General features: G+C 37.8%; 1 protein-coding gene across 13 annotated transcripts in view; it reads right to left on the bottom strand.

Moving 5' to 3' along the window:
- Positions 1-18,024, bottom strand: part of LOC139985251 (arf-GAP with SH3 domain, ANK repeat and PH domain-containing protein 2-like) — a 136,304-nt gene that overhangs the window by 37,366 nt on the left and 80,914 nt on the right. For all 13 annotated transcript variants that reach the window (XM_071999535.1, XM_071999531.1, XM_071999530.1 and 10 more), the window contains exons 5-13: positions 14,881-14,956; positions 14,126-14,179; positions 10,685-10,770; positions 8,841-9,000; positions 4,448-4,709; positions 3,429-3,650; positions 2,863-2,996; positions 1,002-1,090; positions 164-344 (exon numbers count right to left, since the gene is read on the bottom strand). In XM_071999535.1, the coding sequence (XP_071855636.1) occupies positions 164-344; positions 1,002-1,090; positions 2,863-2,996; positions 3,429-3,650; positions 4,448-4,709; positions 8,841-9,000; positions 10,685-10,770; positions 14,126-14,179; positions 14,881-14,956 (1,264 nt within the window). The remainder of the gene's footprint in view (positions 1-163; positions 345-1,001; positions 1,091-2,862; positions 2,997-3,428; positions 3,651-4,447; positions 4,710-8,840; positions 9,001-10,684; positions 10,771-14,125; positions 14,180-14,880; positions 14,957-18,024) is intronic.

Genomic DNA, 18,024 nt, shown 5'->3' on the forward strand with positions numbered 1-18,024 from the left:
CACTTCCCAGGCCTTGTTAGTTGCATCTAAGCATTTTCTATTTTGAAATTACTAGCGATATCATAAAAACATACAAAAAAATATGCTCTAGGGGGGGGCAGTCGCCCCCATTGCCCCCCCTTGGCTACGCGCCTGGCTCCCGGCGGCATAAATATTCTCTCACCTGGTTGGGTAGTCTTGCCGTAAAGTCCACGCCTTCCGCGAACACCCTGAGAAGTTGGGAGATGTCGAAGAGTAGTACAGCCTGCCTCAGGTCGTCCAGCAGTGACTGAGAGGAATTTGTCGTCTTCAGGACGAAGTCTTTCTTTTCGTACTTGGAACGTATGTACTCCTTTCTATAGTCCCTGGGGTCGTTATGAAAGAGAAATGATTAGTTTATAACAATAATTATGTTTAAAATAAGTTATGGAGAATTGCGGGTATAAACCTCCCATTAATCAACTCTTGGATTTTTACTATAACGATGTAATCAAAATAATGACTTGCCCCCGAAAACTGCCAATATCCATCGACTGGTTTCTTGTTAACCAAAAGGAAGTACACTTTAGGTTGGAAATTTTGTAAATGACATTAAAAAACCTGAGACATTCGGGTGATCTTATGTTTATCTGTACTGTTTAACTTGTTTAAGGGGGACTGCTTGTATAAGCTAATGCTTATTCAGTCCTCCTGCACCACTTTGTGTTATCTTGACTCTGTACTACTCCTCTTTAATTGTTGTTGTTTGAGTTTGAGTATATTTCCACCAAACTCAATCTATGAGTAATACTCCCAGGCAAGTAACATTCCAGTCTCCAGTGACCTTATATGTATTTATCTGTAGCAATCGTCATGGTTTTATACAAACTGTGAATTATTATATCAAGACTATTACTCATCTTTAAAAAGAAAAAAAAAAGTAAATTTGGTGGTGTAATTCTGGAAAATGCTTACATGGGGAGGAAGGAAGGGTTGGGGGTGTGGATGGGTTGAGGAGGGTGGGAGTATAATCTTCTACTCACATTGTACTGGTTGGAGTTGGTTTCTTTTGTTGATCAATGGTAGCCTCGTATACTTCGTTAAATACATCATTTCCTATCGTATTGGCGAGCTGAAATTGGGGGAGTGGGAGGAAACAAAAACACATTTATTTTAAGCAATACAGAAAAAAATCATTAATATTACAAAGTTCTAGTACTTCCTCTGGTGGGATTAATATCTGTAAATGTTTTGCTATCATATCAGCGAGTCGAATCATGATTGTATCGAAAAAGGGTTTTGATGAAATTCTAAACACCGTAAAGACCATTGACAACTATTAAAGCAAACATTACAGATGCATCACATTGCAAGGATACATCAACAAGAATATTCTGATAATAAAGTTTGAACAACATCTACCACGAATAACAAATCACAGGCTACTCACTACCTACTCTGATCTACATTCCAAAGTAAGGAAGAGTTTAGCCATCAAAAAACTAGCCATGCAGTTGGAGACAAGATAACAAAATGGGAGTTTCACCTAACAATGTCAAATATTTTCTTTCTTAAGATGAAAGTTACGTTGCCTGCCACCGAAATATCCCTTTAATGTCGGTAATTCATGTGATTTTGTCTAATTGATGCATGTCTGTTTTCTAGCCTAACATTATTAGCACATGTACTTTAATAGGCCTAGCCTAAATTATCACATGATATGCAAGGCTAGGATTATTATTCTCAATCCTCAGGTGCTTAGGCTTCACTAATTACCGGTTGACAGCAATACATTTGGCTTAACAGGAAATGACTCATAGAGATTTGTATCAAGTAATCGACTAATTACTTAAAAGTACGAAAAAGTTCATACAAGCAAATCATCAAGGGACGTGTGAATTGTGTACAAAATTGAAAATGATGAAACGTATGCAGTTATAAATTAAATCAGAAGGAGAGATTAGAATGACATAAAAATGAAAGAGAAAGGGTTACCAAAATATAAGAATATCCATCAACTTCTAGGCTACAGACTATGTGTATGCTATAAAACACGCAAGCATTAATACAGCACCACTCCTTACTTCTGATGGGGTGCAATTATGCCGTTTTTAGGAGGAATGCCACTAAATATCTAATGGGCTCAAACTGTCTATCAGGCAAAATTCAAAGGTGGAAACAGTTTCTATTTGTCAGGAAAAAATGTTTGTTGTAGTTTTCACATTTGAATGATTTCTCATAAACTTTGACAGTAGGCCCATTACTAAGTGGGTTAAAGAGGGAGGGGGGGGGGGATGTGACTGTTACCAACCACCTCATCACTTTTCTTGAGGTAATTTCCCCCCTGGATGTGAACTCCCACATTTATACTCACTTCGCAGTTGAGCAGTTTCAAGTCTAACTCTAAAGAATCCCCCCCGGATTTGAACACACACATTTATACTCACTTAATAGCAGCTGAGCAGTTTCAATTCTAATTCTAAAGCATTCCCCTCTGGATGTGAACACCCACATTTATACATTTTAGTAGTTAAGCGATTTCAAGTCTAATTCTAAAGAATTCCTCCTTGGATGTGAACACCCACATTTATACTCACTAGCAGCTGAGCAGTTTCAATTCTAATTCTAAAGCATTCCCCTCTGGATGTGAACACCCAGATTTATACTCACTAGCAGTTGAGCAGTTTCAAGTATAATTCTAAAGAATTCCCCCTGGATGTGAACTCCCACATTTATACTCACTTAGCAGCTGAGCAGTTTCAATTCTAATTCTAAAGCATTCCCCTCTGGATGTGAACACCCAGATTTATACTCACTTAGTAGCTGAGCAGTTTCAAGTATAATTCTAAAGAATTCCCCCCTGGATGTGAACACCAACATGTGAACACCAACATTTATACTCACTAGCAGCTGAGCGGTTCCGAGTCTGTCTAATTCTAAAGATTGCACCCTTGAGATGTGAACACCCATATCACGATGAACACCTGAACATTCAATACAAGTTAAAATGCCAAGATTTGTAGAAAGCCATTGGGGATCTGTCAAAAAAAAAATTTCATTATTAACTTCATTAATATCAAAATCTAGTTGATCCTAGATCAACTAATCTATTAATCTATCACATCAATCACATTAACCAAGAATCCCCAGGCACAGCACATACTACTCACTGATCTACCTAATCCCATATCGACTAATCCATCTATCAATCACTTTTACCTGGAATCCCCAGTAACAGCACATACTACTCACTGATCTACCTAATCCCATATCGACTAATCCATCTATCAATCAATCACATTTATCTGGTGATCCCCAGTCACAGCACATACTACTCACTGATCTATCTAATCCCAGATCAATTAATCCATCAATCAATCACTTTTACCTGGAATCCCCAGTAACAGCACATACTACTCACTGATCTACCTAATCCCAGATCAACTAATCCATCAATCAATCACATTTACCTGGTGAGCTGCAGTCACAGCACACATCGTTACCAGGTAACCTTCTGACTTCTCTGACAATGCTCTCTGTTAAGTCTTGAAGTCCCTGGCTGGGAACGTCCCTGGGAGAACTACCTTCGCCAAAGACCGCCTCCAGTGCGTACTTCTTGCTGTTGTTCAGGACCGATATCCACTTCTCCGCCTCTTCCTCTGTGTCAGTCATGAAGTTGTACGTCCTATCCTCTGATGAATTTACAAAGAAGAAAGAAACAGTTTCCGTAGTAACAGACCAAACTTCCATCGTTAAAGAAAACAGGAAGCTTTCAACTACAGTGGCTTCGAGTTACTTGGGGGTCACAAGCAAACTTGGCATCATTTATTGTAAGTTGCACATTTTTCAGTTCATTCCAGACCAACACTCCAGTTGCTAACATCGAAACTAAAAAACATAAACAATTTAGAAGGATACGTTCCCTGACTTTCCTCATTTTTATTTTTTTATATATATGTATTTATATTTTACATATTTTGCCACAACTTCTGTCACCAAAACACAAAACATGTTCTAGATAATGTACTGGGCCATCTTAGTGGAGGCTTCTTTATAGCAACCATGACTCAGCATTTTCCACAATAAAACTTCAACTTTCATTTTATGTCGATAACCTTATCATTTAAAATAAAACAAAAACTGTTAGCAAACTGCTTATCCACTAAAGATCATGTGTAAGAGAATGTGTAAAAGTAAGTTGGCCCGACGTTTCGATACTAGCAGGATCTTCTTCAGAAGCTGAAAAATGACAAGTCAATTTACTTGTCATTCAGCCTCTGAAGAAGATCCTGCTAGGATCAAAACATCGGGCCCACTTACTTTTACACGAACGTATCATTTCTACAAATATTTCACTGGAACAAAAATCAAACCTATCACACACATGTCATTCTGAAAAGGGAAGAAATGATAAAAGAAGGACTTAAGGAAAGAAAAAATGAAAAAAAGAGAGAGAGGGGAGAGAAAAAAGAGAGGAAGGATCCCTTACTTGCGACTAGAACAAAATACTTCCTTCCTTGCTCTTCTAACGAGGGTTTAATCTGACAGGTCAGGAGGTTGAGTTTGGCCGGAGGTTTACTACTCATGGAATGTGCTATATGTAGGTAACCGTCGTGCACGTCACATTTTCTCTTCTGGTACACCTTCCTGATGCCCTCGGTCCTCTTGTAGAGGTGGCCCTGGATTTCTTTGCCCATCTCGACGTTGGTCTCGAGTTGGTGCAAACTGTAGCCTGCTTTGTCTGGTGTTACCTGCATTTTAAGTGTGAAAAAAATTAAGAATTAGGAGAGAAAGAAAGCTTGAGGGTAAGATACATTGGTAGCACATCCCATCGGAAACCAGAATCCCTATCTCCACCCATTTTTCTTTCATTCTAATACATCTACTAACCTCCCAAAATGTGCTTGAAAGACTTCATTTTATTTATGAACATTTCCCAGTTTTCCACCTGACAAAATATATGTTATTCCCCATATAATCCCTTCCCACCCCTATTCCGCCTTCATTTCTCTAACTTCGCCAATAACCATTGGATTAATTTTTTTTATGATGGTAGAAAGAATTTCTTGCAGTGAAATTTGACACAACCAGTTGAGGCGATATTTTAAATAAGTGTTCTTTCTTGTCCATCTTTGAACCACTTGAGTTCGAGGAGTATGAATATCCTCTTTCTATTTATAGACAAAAGGGTGGGACCTGTTTGTACTGTCAGTAAGATTGTTTTCGAAGCCAGACAACAAAGTACCGCATCATAAGACATAAGCATTAGAAATTACTGGCTGCTGAGTGTACATTTTCGGGTATGTAAATATTTGCGTCAAGTTCGAGGCATTATCATTCAGGCAATTCATGTTATCCCTTTACAAATGTTCAAATACTGTAATGCCAATTTTCAGGTCAGAAAAGATATAGATCCATTCGACAGATTTAACTCTGTAATTTTCGAGTTAGAAATGAATCCCTTACCGTACAGTAGCCCACGAGAAACTTTTAGGAATTTTAGTTTTTGATTATCCTCTGAGAAACATTTTTATTTTCCAATATCAATTTAAATTTGACCACAAGCAGTGTAGAAAGACGTTTCTGTAAAATATTTCGATAGGTTTGCAACCTGGATAAAATTCCAGGTTCAAATCTTCGAGGGAAACAAGACCAATTACGACGACAGATAATAAGGAAGGGTTAAGGATTAATAAGTTAATAGAATACTGTTAACTGCAAGATAGAATTCTGCTCATATTGGAAGTTGGGGGAGGGGTAGTGGATATTATTACTCTGGTCGATGTTTGACAGAAATATTTTACAAGAGCAATTTACAATTTTATCAGCACTATTGTGCTGGAGTACCATGGCTGCTTTTGCTTATCGTTTGTGTGTGTGTGTGAAGGTGTGTTTTTTTTTTGTTAATACTAATATTTAACAGTTGAAACACGCAGACCATAAAACTTGTTTTAATCCACGCACGGGATGACTTCCTCATGAAATAATTCTACAAAAGTATGACATCATAGAAAGGTCGATATTGCAAACGAAAATCTGTGGACCAGCATTTTCACAAGTTTTTTTGATAACTTTGTTTTGATAACCTTCCATACTGATTCCAAGGATTAATTGCTCGTCAATTGCTTCAAAATGACGTCACGTATAGTGCAACGTAAGGTTACAAAGTATGATGGGAGATTCCAAAATATTGCAATATATGATGATTTCACATCCTGAGAAATAAATGAATTACATCTTTCCCTATATAGACAACAAAACCAGAGCATAAACTTATTTTCTTGCTCCCGAGGTTTATTTCCTCTTCGACGTGTCCTAGTTTGACAACGTACGTCGGTCATATAAGGTAAACAAAACGGAGCAGGATTTCAACATGTTGCAATTTTTGATAATTGCTTAGTTGACCTTTTAGATCAACAATAACAAGCAAACCACATCGACAGGACGTTAAAAGATTAATAAGTTTCGTGATTTCCATTGACGCAGAGTTCGGTTTCGTAGTTAAAAGTGTATTCGTTTTCACCACGACATTCAATCTACTGAATATTAAAGAGGTTCTGTTGTCTGTTCTGATGATGATCTAGATTTTCAAGGAAAATACATAATTTTGTGTCTTATTTTTGACTAGCACGTCTTGCTTTTTACTTTTCTTTTTCTTCTGGCTGTAAAGATCGTTATGTGATTCCTCGGCAGAGAGAATTGTCAACATTTGTGTATGCATTCTGATATATGTAGAGTCTAACACAACTCTATACCAAAAGTATGGATTGCAACCCAAAAATGGGTTACCAAGCTTTTAAAGTGGGTCGGAAGGACCAGGTAGTGAGGGGGAAAAAACCCAAATATAAAGAAAATTGATCAGTGTATGGTTTCTGGTGAAATATTGATGAAAGACCCCCCCCCCACCGTCACATGGTGATTTGTTTCAAATGTTTCGATAAATATGTTTGTGCTGTTGTTGTTTACTATTAACTTTCAGTCAACCTGCAGTCAACTCCCAATCAAGTCAGTCGATGTGCGGCTCACATGGTCGAATCACCGGGGAGCGACATGTGTCGGGTAACTTTAGGCCTTAGAAATTTTATGGATCGTGACTAGCCTATAGGGTCGCAAAGGAATAGGGCATCTACCCAACCTGTCTCTTAGCATGGTAATCATGTCACAACTTAAAAACCAGTTTACCAATCCTTACCACATATGCAGGGATGAGACTGACCCGGGGAAAAAAAATCTGAAATTTATCAATCGCCGTCCTGGGAGAGGGGTTTAAGGGGAGGGGGTGGCCCCTTCCCCTTGAGAATTTTTTTGTCAGGTAAGGAGGGCTTAGATGCAAAATGGTGGACTCTAGATGGAATCTATCACATCACGTAACTCGCCAAAAAAGTGTGGAATTTCTGCTTGTATAGTTTATCCATTAGCTTTTTCGAACCAAATATAGGCTTTTTTGCTTGCTTTGTGCTACTTGATTCCACCACTGGTCAAATTCGGTGTTCCTTCCCTTCACAGTCCAGCATGTTCGGCAAAATAAAAATAAAAAAAATAAAAAAAAAAATAAAATCAAAAAAATAATAAAAAATAATAAAAAACGCGAATTACGAGAAAAAACGCGAAAATGAAAAAAAAAAATCGGAAATCCGCGTTTCCGCGGAAGAGTCTCATGCCTGCATATGTCAAGCTGGGTAACAGAAAGCAAAGCAAATCAGTAAACAAAGTTCCTGATGAAAACATGTCCAACATTGACACCCCCCCCACCCAAAGATTTGATAAATCAGTGTGTGTCTGTAGATGTTGTTTACTAACTTTCAAGTCAATTGACAATCAATTTCAAGAAAGTCAAGCTAATGTGACGGTTATTTGTAACTCCCCAGGGAGTGTATACTCATCGATTTAAGGCCTTAGAAACCTATGGATCACAGATAAATAACAGCTTCTAATATTGGCTAATGCTGAAACTGCTATCAGTTAACACAATATCGTAGTCACTTGGAGTTTTTCAGGTGTCTTCTTACAAACACAAACAGAGTTTTTCTTAACATTGTGGGGAAGTGGTTTTATCCTTTTTGGATCACTATCATATAGAGTAAGTTTATCTGGCATTGTACCTCCGGTAACTTTACACTGAAAGTGTCATTTGATAGAAATTTGAGACTAGTTCTTTTTTTTTTAAATATTTTTTATACACTGGCTACCCCCGACACAGCTTGAGAAAAACCCCACAATATTCCCCAAAGGGAATCTAGTTTTCCTCAGGCACTGTGTCAAAAGAAAAGGCTGCAACAGCTGCAAGCTCCTGCACAGCTAGGCTGCATCAATATCCAACAACAGGGATTATCTCTGCAGACAGGCAGCATTACGTATTGTGTGAGACTGTGACGCACGATCGATTACATCCTATGCAGCCAGGCTGCATTAAGCTGCAGCCCCCTCAGCATCCTATGTTCGACACAGTTCCTAAGAAAGGTTGCTATGTCCTACGCAGCCAGGCTGCATAAAGCTGCAGCCCCCTCAGCATTCTATGTTCGACAAAGTTCCTAAGAAAGGTTGCTATGTCCTACGCAGCCAGGCTGCATAAAGCTGCAGCCCCCGCAGCATCCTACTTTTGAAACAGTTCCTAAGAAAAGTTCCTATCTCCTATGCAGCCAGGCTGCATGAAGCTGCAGCCCCCTCAGAATCCTACTTTTGACACAGTTCTTAAGAAAGGTTTCTATGTCCTATGCAGCCTGGCTGAAGGCAGCTGCAGCCCCTCACTATCCTCCCTTTGAATGGAACCTTGGATATTTTGAGGGGGAGTTGTCCATCACAAAACAGCTCTAAAGCCAAAAGGTGATGGTTGGGGTTGCTTCTGATTATGCACCGAAAGGTTGAACTGAAACGATACTTACGTCCTTTTCAATATTGAGGGCGGTCTTGATCCCGTTCTTTAGCTCTAAGAGTTTCCTCCTCTCCTCATCTTGGTCGGTCTTGATCTTGGAGATTTGAGACGACAGCTCGTCGACGTATGACTTGAAGTTTTCTATCGTATTCGAACCTTCCTTGAAAAACCTGGGAAAAGACGGCAGAACAGTCAATTGATTTTTCGTCGCAAGAGATAGAAATGTGTTCTTGCTGGCCCATCGGCTGGTCTGTGGATGGGTTCACTCTTTGGTCAGAGTGCAACGTAGTGTCGTCAGCGACGTTGTTTGATACAGACACTTTAAGTTGGTATAAAGGCAATATATAAGGCTACTGAAACTATACTATACTTAATACACTTCCTCTTGGTAACCGTTGTTCTACAGCACAATGGGCATTGTTTTAGTCATTTTTCAACCTCTAAAATACAGCCACCCAATTTATTAGACAAACCGCCAGTTTTAAGAGGATTTTCTGCTGACAAACAATGTTAAACTTACATTGATGAGAAAAATATTCCACATCGTTAGTTGAAAACTTCATCTCAATATAATGCCCCCCAACTCGACGTATGGTTGATTGGATGTAAAAAGTTTAAAAAAAAAAAGGTAAACTTTCGACTACTCCAGGAAGTAGTATCACAGTAGGGGGCATGTGATGTCATCTGGGCAAATGCTCAAAATTTCATAAAAATGTTTTTTTTTTTGTAGAAATAAATTGTGTGAGGACAAATAATTGACAAACTATAAAGGAAAACAAAGATATTTTCAGCTGAAGTGCCCTGCTGACATCATCAATTCTGCTGTTGCCAGATACATTTACAAAATATCACAATATTTGAAAAATCCATACATTTGCGACAAAAAAAATGCTCCAAGCGATGTGTTTTTTGTCTTATCCTTAAGATTCAGAATATTTTCTAGCAACTTTTGCAAAGCCATAAACTTCAGCCACAAGACAATCCTTTAAGTGGATCCCAGAAAAAGCTCATTGTCAAATTGATCAGCTTTTAATGAGATGGTGGTAGCCTATCATTAGCCTTGTTGAACGATATAATGGAGACACTCCAGTTGCAAACAAAATCAATTGAGGGCGCTGTCTCATTTAGTCCCACAAAACTTGACGAAAGCTGTTGAGTTTTAGTGACATCGATATGGAATCACCAGCAGTTGATCTCCACAACTTCCTTCGTTCTTAATTAATGCAGAAGAGATTCTTTGTAACATTGGTCGGAATTTTCCAAGATGGATCAACTGTTTTGATTGCCTAACCTTCTTTTTTTTTCTCTTTAGGTTTCTTTTCGTTCGGCGAGACTGCACGAACGAAACTTTGAGTAACTCATACAGCTGGTCTGGATACGGCTGTGTTAACGTTGCTTGTGGGCGTGTTCGGGGTTGCTTGTGGGCATGTTCGGGGTTGCTTGTGGGCGTGTTCGGATGGCTTGTGGGCGTGTTATTTTGATTTGGGGGATTCGTAAACAGTACAGATCACGCACACATGAGGATCTCTATGATATTATTGAACGCTGAATTCGGATAAACCATGGAAACCCTCCCGCCTGAGGAGGCCAGACTAAGATTTGGCAAAGAGCCGAGCCTTAGTTGAATCGACAAACACTGATTTTGTTCGATTGTTGCTATATATCTATATCTGTGGTTAAGTGTATTCAATTGTAGTTTTGTATGTTGTGTATGTTTCGTTAAGCGCATTGAACCCTGGGATTTTGCGCTATATAAGCACCGGTGTAATAATAATAATAATGATAAATAAATAAATACATTTTTTCTGGGTGGAAAATTTTATAGACAAGAGAAAAAGATGAAAGTCAAATTACCTTTCTTTAGCTCGGAAATACTCTACTAGGTGTTGGATCATCTCTGCTCCTTTCTTGGATTTGATTTCATTAACTTTAATTAGGTACTGAAAATAAAAGAACAATAGAAAGTTAAAGAACAATAGAAAACAAAAGAACAATCTAGACAAAAAAAGGGAAAATATAAAGACTTACAAAATGACAACCAAAAAAAATTACTCAGAATATTTTCTACAAGATTGAAAAAACTGGTTTTTCCAGCTAAAAAAGAAAGCAAAATAACTGGAATTTTATTTTCTGTTTTCTCATGGTTTCTAATCAACCCATTACTTCATTAACTGGATCCAAACCTTAATTGTCTTCCAGATTAATTATTACTAAATTTGGCTCGGTTATATTACTGAAGTAACCATAAGTTAATACAATAGAATACAAGTTAATAACAATAGACAGTTATTACTAGAATATCCTTCACAAATTTTGGAAAGCAAAAAAAAAAAACCTCCTTATTTCGTTTGGTACTTTCCAAATCTTTTCAGAAATTTCATCTCCAAATAACTACCCTGAAGTTTGTTGTAAAATATTTTGCATGTTTCATAACAAGACCAAATAGCTGCAAACATTGTAAATGTAAACTTCCTGAGACAACTTTTAAAACATCCCTGATAAAAGAAATATCATTTCTAGTACAACAAAAGATTTGTGAACTTAACTGCACTAAGTCACTGTATTCACATATCAAATGAGAGAATAATGACAGACTATACAACAGCTTAGAAAAATTGCCAGATTAGCAATTCCTTGCTGTTTTCCTTTGATATTCCCCTTCCTGTTTTTTGGTTTTGTTTATTTCCCAAGGATTCTTAAACAAACATTGTCTGACTAGACTGGACAGCAAAGTATATCAGATTTCAATAGATCTCGCTGTTAAACCATAACTCACGATGTCAGCTTCTGACGATTACCAATTGTCACCGACAGAGCCTTCCAAGTAAAACTCTGAATTATGAAACAATTTTCAACTTTTACATTCTTCTGTAATCCCAAAAGGTTCCTACATTTCATGTGATTGAATACAAAAACTTATTAGAATTGATTCACATAGGTTAGGACACGGTCAACTTTAAACAAACTGTCTGGAATTTCCCCTCGGATTATTTCTCCTAATGTCGGACACCTCTTGCACTGTGCAAACAGTCGATTGTGTTTAGGACTTTACGGGGGATTTAATTTTACCCAGTATTACCAAGCCAAAAAATTACACAATGCGTAAGGTTGCTATGTACACAGGTGCAACTCTGTATAGCAGTTTCTGTATACAGAAGAATACTTTTTTTCAGTACTTTGTAAGAACAAAAATTCATAAACTTGCAAATCCTGTACAAAAATTTTAAACATTGAATTGATTCCCTGCCTTATTTATGAATTTCTCCAGCCAGGCAAAGACAGTAGTCAATCAAAGGATATGTTTTCAATTTCAAATTTTGTGTAGCAATTTTTGACAAACTCTGATTTTTGTATCTGTTATTACAATGCTATGCTGTGTACAAAAAACCTTGCTTATATATCTTTGACCAGCAAATGTTTGCATACCAGTTTGCAGTGGAATGCCAGATAAATCATAGGATTAAATTGTTTCTTGCTTGTTCCATACTGTCATATCAGACATTTAATAGCCCAAATTCTAGAAAGTTGCTTTGCCATCAACACAAATATCATCAATTATCCATAGGCACTTTTGGGCCTAACATACTGTTATAGTATATACTTCCAGCCTAGCCTACTTGTATGTATGTGTATATATAATTGAAATTGAGTTGGAAAACCCAGAAAACCAGGATTCGAACCACAGGCCTCCCGCTTTATCAGAATTGAGGTGGCAACTATAGTTGAACCTTGGCCCCTCTAATTTGCATACATGAATCAGGGCAGAGGATATTATCATACACTTTATGATTCATACTTGATACTGTACACTATTAACCTGAGGACCTCTGGTACAATACTGCGATCATTGTTTTACTCTAGTACTAAACCAAACAACAAAATCATTGTTTGAAGTAGGAAACTGTTTCCTTGCGTGGGGCTACTGTTTACTAAACATGGCGGCAGTCAAAACACATTAATATCTTTGTCTACTCTGACAGTCGATTTTAGACTCCATATCGACCGAAAACTTGCCCCTCTTGAATGAAGAAACGACACTTTTTAATGGACACAGCTTTGGAGCCATGTGTATGTTTTAGCATCTGCTGTCTGTAATGATTTTAATGCTATCAGGCAGTCGAGGAAGGAAATTTGACAGGAAAGAATGTAAATGGGCCGTAACAACCGATGAAACAATTAATGCAAAATGACAGAAGCCCTGAAAGCAGTTTAGGTTACAACATAGTACAGGGGAGGGTTACAACTTGATGCAGGAGAGGGTGCACAACAAGGTGTAGGGGAGGGCTACAACATGGTGAAGGGATGGTGTAGGGAGGGTTACAACATGGTGTAGGGAGGGTTACAACATGGTGTAGGGAGGGTGCACAACACGGTGTAGGGGAGGGTGCACAACACAGTGTAGGGGAGGGCTACAACACGGTGCAGGGAGGGTACACAACACGGTGTAGGGGAGGGTTACAACACGGTGCAGGGGAGGGTTACAACACGGTGCAGGAAGGGTGCACAACACGGTGTAGGGGAGGGTGCACAACAGTGTAGGGGAGGGCTACAACACGGTGCAGGGAGGGTACACAACACGGTGTAGGGGAGGGGTTACAACACTGTGCAGGGGAGGGTTACTGTAACATGGTGTAGGGAGGGGTTACAACATGGTGCAGGGTGGGTGCACAACACGGTGCAGGGAGGGTGCACAACACGGTGCAGGGAGGGTTACAACACGGTGTGGGGAGGGTGAACAACATAGCGCAAATAGTGTTACGACACAGTGAAGATAGGGTGACAACACAATGCAGACAGGGGTACCACACAGTGCAGGGAGGGTCACAACACACAGCCTCAGTAACTCTCACTCTATGTGTCTCTTTCCTTCTTTGTAAAGCACTTTGAAACACTGTATTAAGCCCTATATAAGTGTAATTTATTATTATATTTATTATTATCCATAGCAACTAGTTTTCTTTGTAGCACTGCACACCCTTAGCAACCAGTCACTAACCATCAGTGTGATCCTACCTCCCATTCTACCAAAAAATGAGTCTATAGAAGTGTTTTCTAAATCTGGACATTTTTCCGTCTAGAAATGTGTCCTTTTTTTCCGTCTAGAAATGTAGACTGAGAGTGCTCACATTATGTGGAGACAGGCAAGTGAGGACGTGCAGCTAACTGATGTTAATCAGCTGATTCTGAGATTTAGTGGAGGGAGGACGTGGGGGGGGGAGAGGTGGGGCGGGAGGGGAGGGGTCTATTTAACTGTAATATATTCCAAAACTGAAATTCAAGTCCCTGATATCATACCTCACACATTTGTAACTGAAACATCCTCCTTTCTTTCTCCATCTCTTCTGCAATCTGTAAATTTAAAAAAAAAAGTAAAGAAGAATAAATGAATATTACAAATCGACAACAGACAGCTAACAGTGGAATTTAGAAACAAGTTACTCAAGAATATATTAATTATGAACCATAGAATGGGATTCACACTGGTCAGTCAGTGACCTTTAGTAATAGAATCTTGTAGCTCCTAGCTTGAGAACACCTCATTGCTGCACTTTTGGGGGGAGGGGAGCAAGACACCTTACCCCCTCACCCTCTCCTCCCCTTCTCCTCCCCTCCCTTCTCCATTCCTACCCTAACCCCCCACCGTGTTAATGTTGTAACCAGTACTAGAATCCTCCCCAGCTCCTAAAAGTAAAATAATTGCAAGAAAAAAAATAGTGTTCACTGACCTGACCTCTTGAGAGGTCAATCTGGCGACAAAACTTTTTAACGATTTAAATTATATTACTGTCTTGAAGGTTCTATTCTCATAAACATCATTCTGTTCTCTGAAGTAGAATACTAAATGAAAGTTGTAAATTAATGTATCTTGACCTCAGGAAAATGCTTTCAAGATTTATCGGCAGTAAAAATATGTACATTTATGTTGAAATCCGAACACTTTTAAGTAAGTGACTATTATTTGACTTTTCCAAACTATTTGGAGTATGAAAACAATGATGACGTCTATATCGGTTGCTTTAAACCAAAAACGGAGTAAGTCCCAATCTCACCTCCGGTCCGGAGACTGTGGTCCGTATAAGTCCAGCTTCTTTGGCCAACTGCTTCTTCTCTCTCTCTATCTTGGAACTGCGAGAAAAAGAACAAACAAAAACCGATCCAGATTATCCCCGTGAAGTTGGAAATTTTGAGTTTGTTGGACCAATCTACGCATGAAACTAAATCCCCAAGTTTTTTTTTTCATTTTAACACCTGCTGCACTTTGGGTTTGAGAGCTCTTCTTCGGCAGCAAAATTTATCAGTGTACATATAAATATGATTTCAATTTATCAAAACAATTTTTAGTTTAAAAAAACTTGTATCGCTCTATTTGAAGAAGAAATAAATTAAGCAGAACTAAGTCAGGGAATAATTTATGTGGTAATGCATTTCCAAATGCTATGCAAAATGGTCAAGTTGCTATATAAAGTGGACAAGTTGCTACGCAAAAGTGGGCAAGTTGCTATGCAAAGTGGGCAAGTTGCTATGCAAAGTGGGCAAGTTGCTATGCAAAAGTGGGCAGGTTGCTATGCAAAGTGGGCAGGTTGCTATGCAAAAGTGGGCAAGTTGCTATGCAAAAGTGGGCAAGTTGCTATATACTAGAGTAAAGATGTATCAAGACTGGTCAGTGTTTGTAGACACGAACCATCGTAAGTTTTATAAGAGACAAAATTCGGAGCTTTCAATATGCTGCACAAAATATGAAAATTTAATTTATTCTCTGAAAGATTATAAAGATTATAACAATATTATAAAGCTTTAGGAATAGTATTGTGCTTGGTCATGATGACATCACAACTGACTTTACACCCTCTGTGGTCCTTTTCTTACCCTATCCCTCCCCTAGGGGCCTATGTGACCAAAAAAAACCCCACACCATCAAACATCCGTACTTGTAAGTCTAGAATTGAGAACAAGGTACTGAGATGGGGTTTATAAGCTATGAGAGTGGAATATTGTTTCTACTTTCTGACAATGTAACATTTTCTTACTAGGGAATGCCCCTTTAACCTAAAAGCAATCAACAATGTCAGCCATTCCTGTATTCTGAGAATCTGAGCCAGATGTTAATAGAATCATGTCTCTTTTAGAAATGTGACCCACCCCCAAATATTATCCAGTTCCCTGAAGCATCTTTGAGGAAACAGGTCACAGCTGATTTTCTCCCTTTCTTTTTTATCATAAATAAACCAAGATCCAAAAGCTTAAAAGGATTGCTGAAATTAACTGCCAGAACTTGTGGTAGACATTTATCTTAATTAAGGAGAATTGTGAACTGTCCAACAGGCAAAGGTAATTTAAGGGTTCAGCATTTCTGTTTATATATACGTGGTAATATGAAAGCAGTGTGTGTTTATATCTGTGATCATATTAAAGCAGTGTGTATTAAGTTTGTGTTTATATCTGTGATAATATTAAAGCAGTGTGTATTAAGTTTGTGTTTATATCTGTGATAATATTAAAACAGTGCGTATTAAGTTTGTGTTTATAAGCAGTGTTTATTTAGTTTGTGTTTATATCTGTGATAATATTAAAGCAGTACATATTAAGTTTGTGTTTATATCTGTGATAATATTAAAGCAGTGTGTATTAAGTTTGTGTTTATAAGCAGTGTTTATTTAGTTTGTGTTTATATCTGTGATAATATTAAAGCAGTGTGTATTAAGTTTGTGTTTATAAGCAGTGTGTATTAAGTTTGTGTTTATATCTGTGATAATATTAAAGCAGTGTGTATTAAGTTTGTGTTTATATCTGTGGTAATATTAAAGCAGTGTGTATTAAGTTTGTGTTTATATCTGTGATAATATTAAAGCAGTTTGTTTGAAGTTTGTGTTTATATCTGTGGTAATATTAAAGCAGTGTGTATTGAGTTTGTGTTTATAAGCAGTGTGTTTTAAGGTTGTGTTTATATCTGTGATAATATTAAAGCAGTGTGTATTAAGTTTGTGTTTATATCTGTGATGACATTATAGCAGTGTGTAAGTTCGTGTTTATATCTGTGGTAATATTAAAGCAGTGTGAATTGAGTTTGTGTTTATAAGCAGTGTGTTTTAAGGTTGTGTTTATATCTGTGATAATATTAAAGCAGTGTGTATTAAGTTTGTGTTTATATCTGTGATAATATTAAGGCAGTGTGTATTGAGTTTGTGTTTATAAGCAGTGTGTTTTAAGGTTGTGTTTATATCTGTGATAATATTAAAGCAGTGTGTATTGAGTTTGTGTTTATAAGCAGTGTGTTTTAAGGTTGTGTTTATATTTGTGATAATATTAAAGCAGTGTGTATGAAGTGTGTGTTTATATCTGTGATAATATTAAAGCAGTGTTTATTAAGTTTGGGTTGAGATGTTTGCGGTGTTTTATCATTGATACCAGAGGTTGTGTTTTTATTGCAGTAGGAATACATTGATCAACTTTATCTTTGTCCACTTTATAACAAAAACAAATTTATGGTGATGGAGAAAATAATTTCATTCTGTGACTTTGGTGGTGACCTTTTATTTTCAAGCGATACTTTCCTCAATTTTACGATTTGCAAATGTACAGGCATAAACAATTGAAAGATGATTTAGATGGGGGGGGGGGGGATAGGGGGAACAGAGATTGATATATTTAAGCTTAAAAAGGACTGTGATTAGTAATTCTGGTAATTGTTTTTACATTAGTAATATAACAAACATTTCCATGTTCAAGTAGAGATCAATGGTTTGTTACCCACCCATCCCTTAAAATTTTGGAATAATTCTCTGTCCATAGTTTTTCACTGTTCTGGATTTTACAACTCATTACGATTTCAATTACATATAATTGAAAATCGTAATGAGTTGGAAAATCAAGAACAGTGAAAAAAATTCCAGCCTCCACCGGGATTCGAACCCGGGCCTCCCGCTCTGTACGCGGACACCCTAACCACTAGGCTATGGACACTGATTGTATGTCCAGAGGTTCGAAACTGGCAAGGAAGGTCGTAATTCCACTGTAGGCGTTTGTCACCTGTATCGCACAATACTAGTTTTACTGTTTGTGGTGACATATTTTGCCTTACTCTAGAGATCAAACATGATGCTATATATATATATATTTATATTCATGTATATGATCTACCATATTTTTATGGCCCAGGGAGGGGGTCTAAGTTGAGGACCCTCCCTTTCCCTTTT

The sequence above is a fragment of the Apostichopus japonicus genome, chromosome 17, assembly GCF_037975245.1.
Source record: "Apostichopus japonicus isolate 1M-3 chromosome 17, ASM3797524v1, whole genome shotgun sequence".
Taxonomy (NCBI): Eukaryota; Metazoa; Echinodermata; class Holothuroidea; order Aspidochirotida; family Stichopodidae; genus Apostichopus; species Apostichopus japonicus.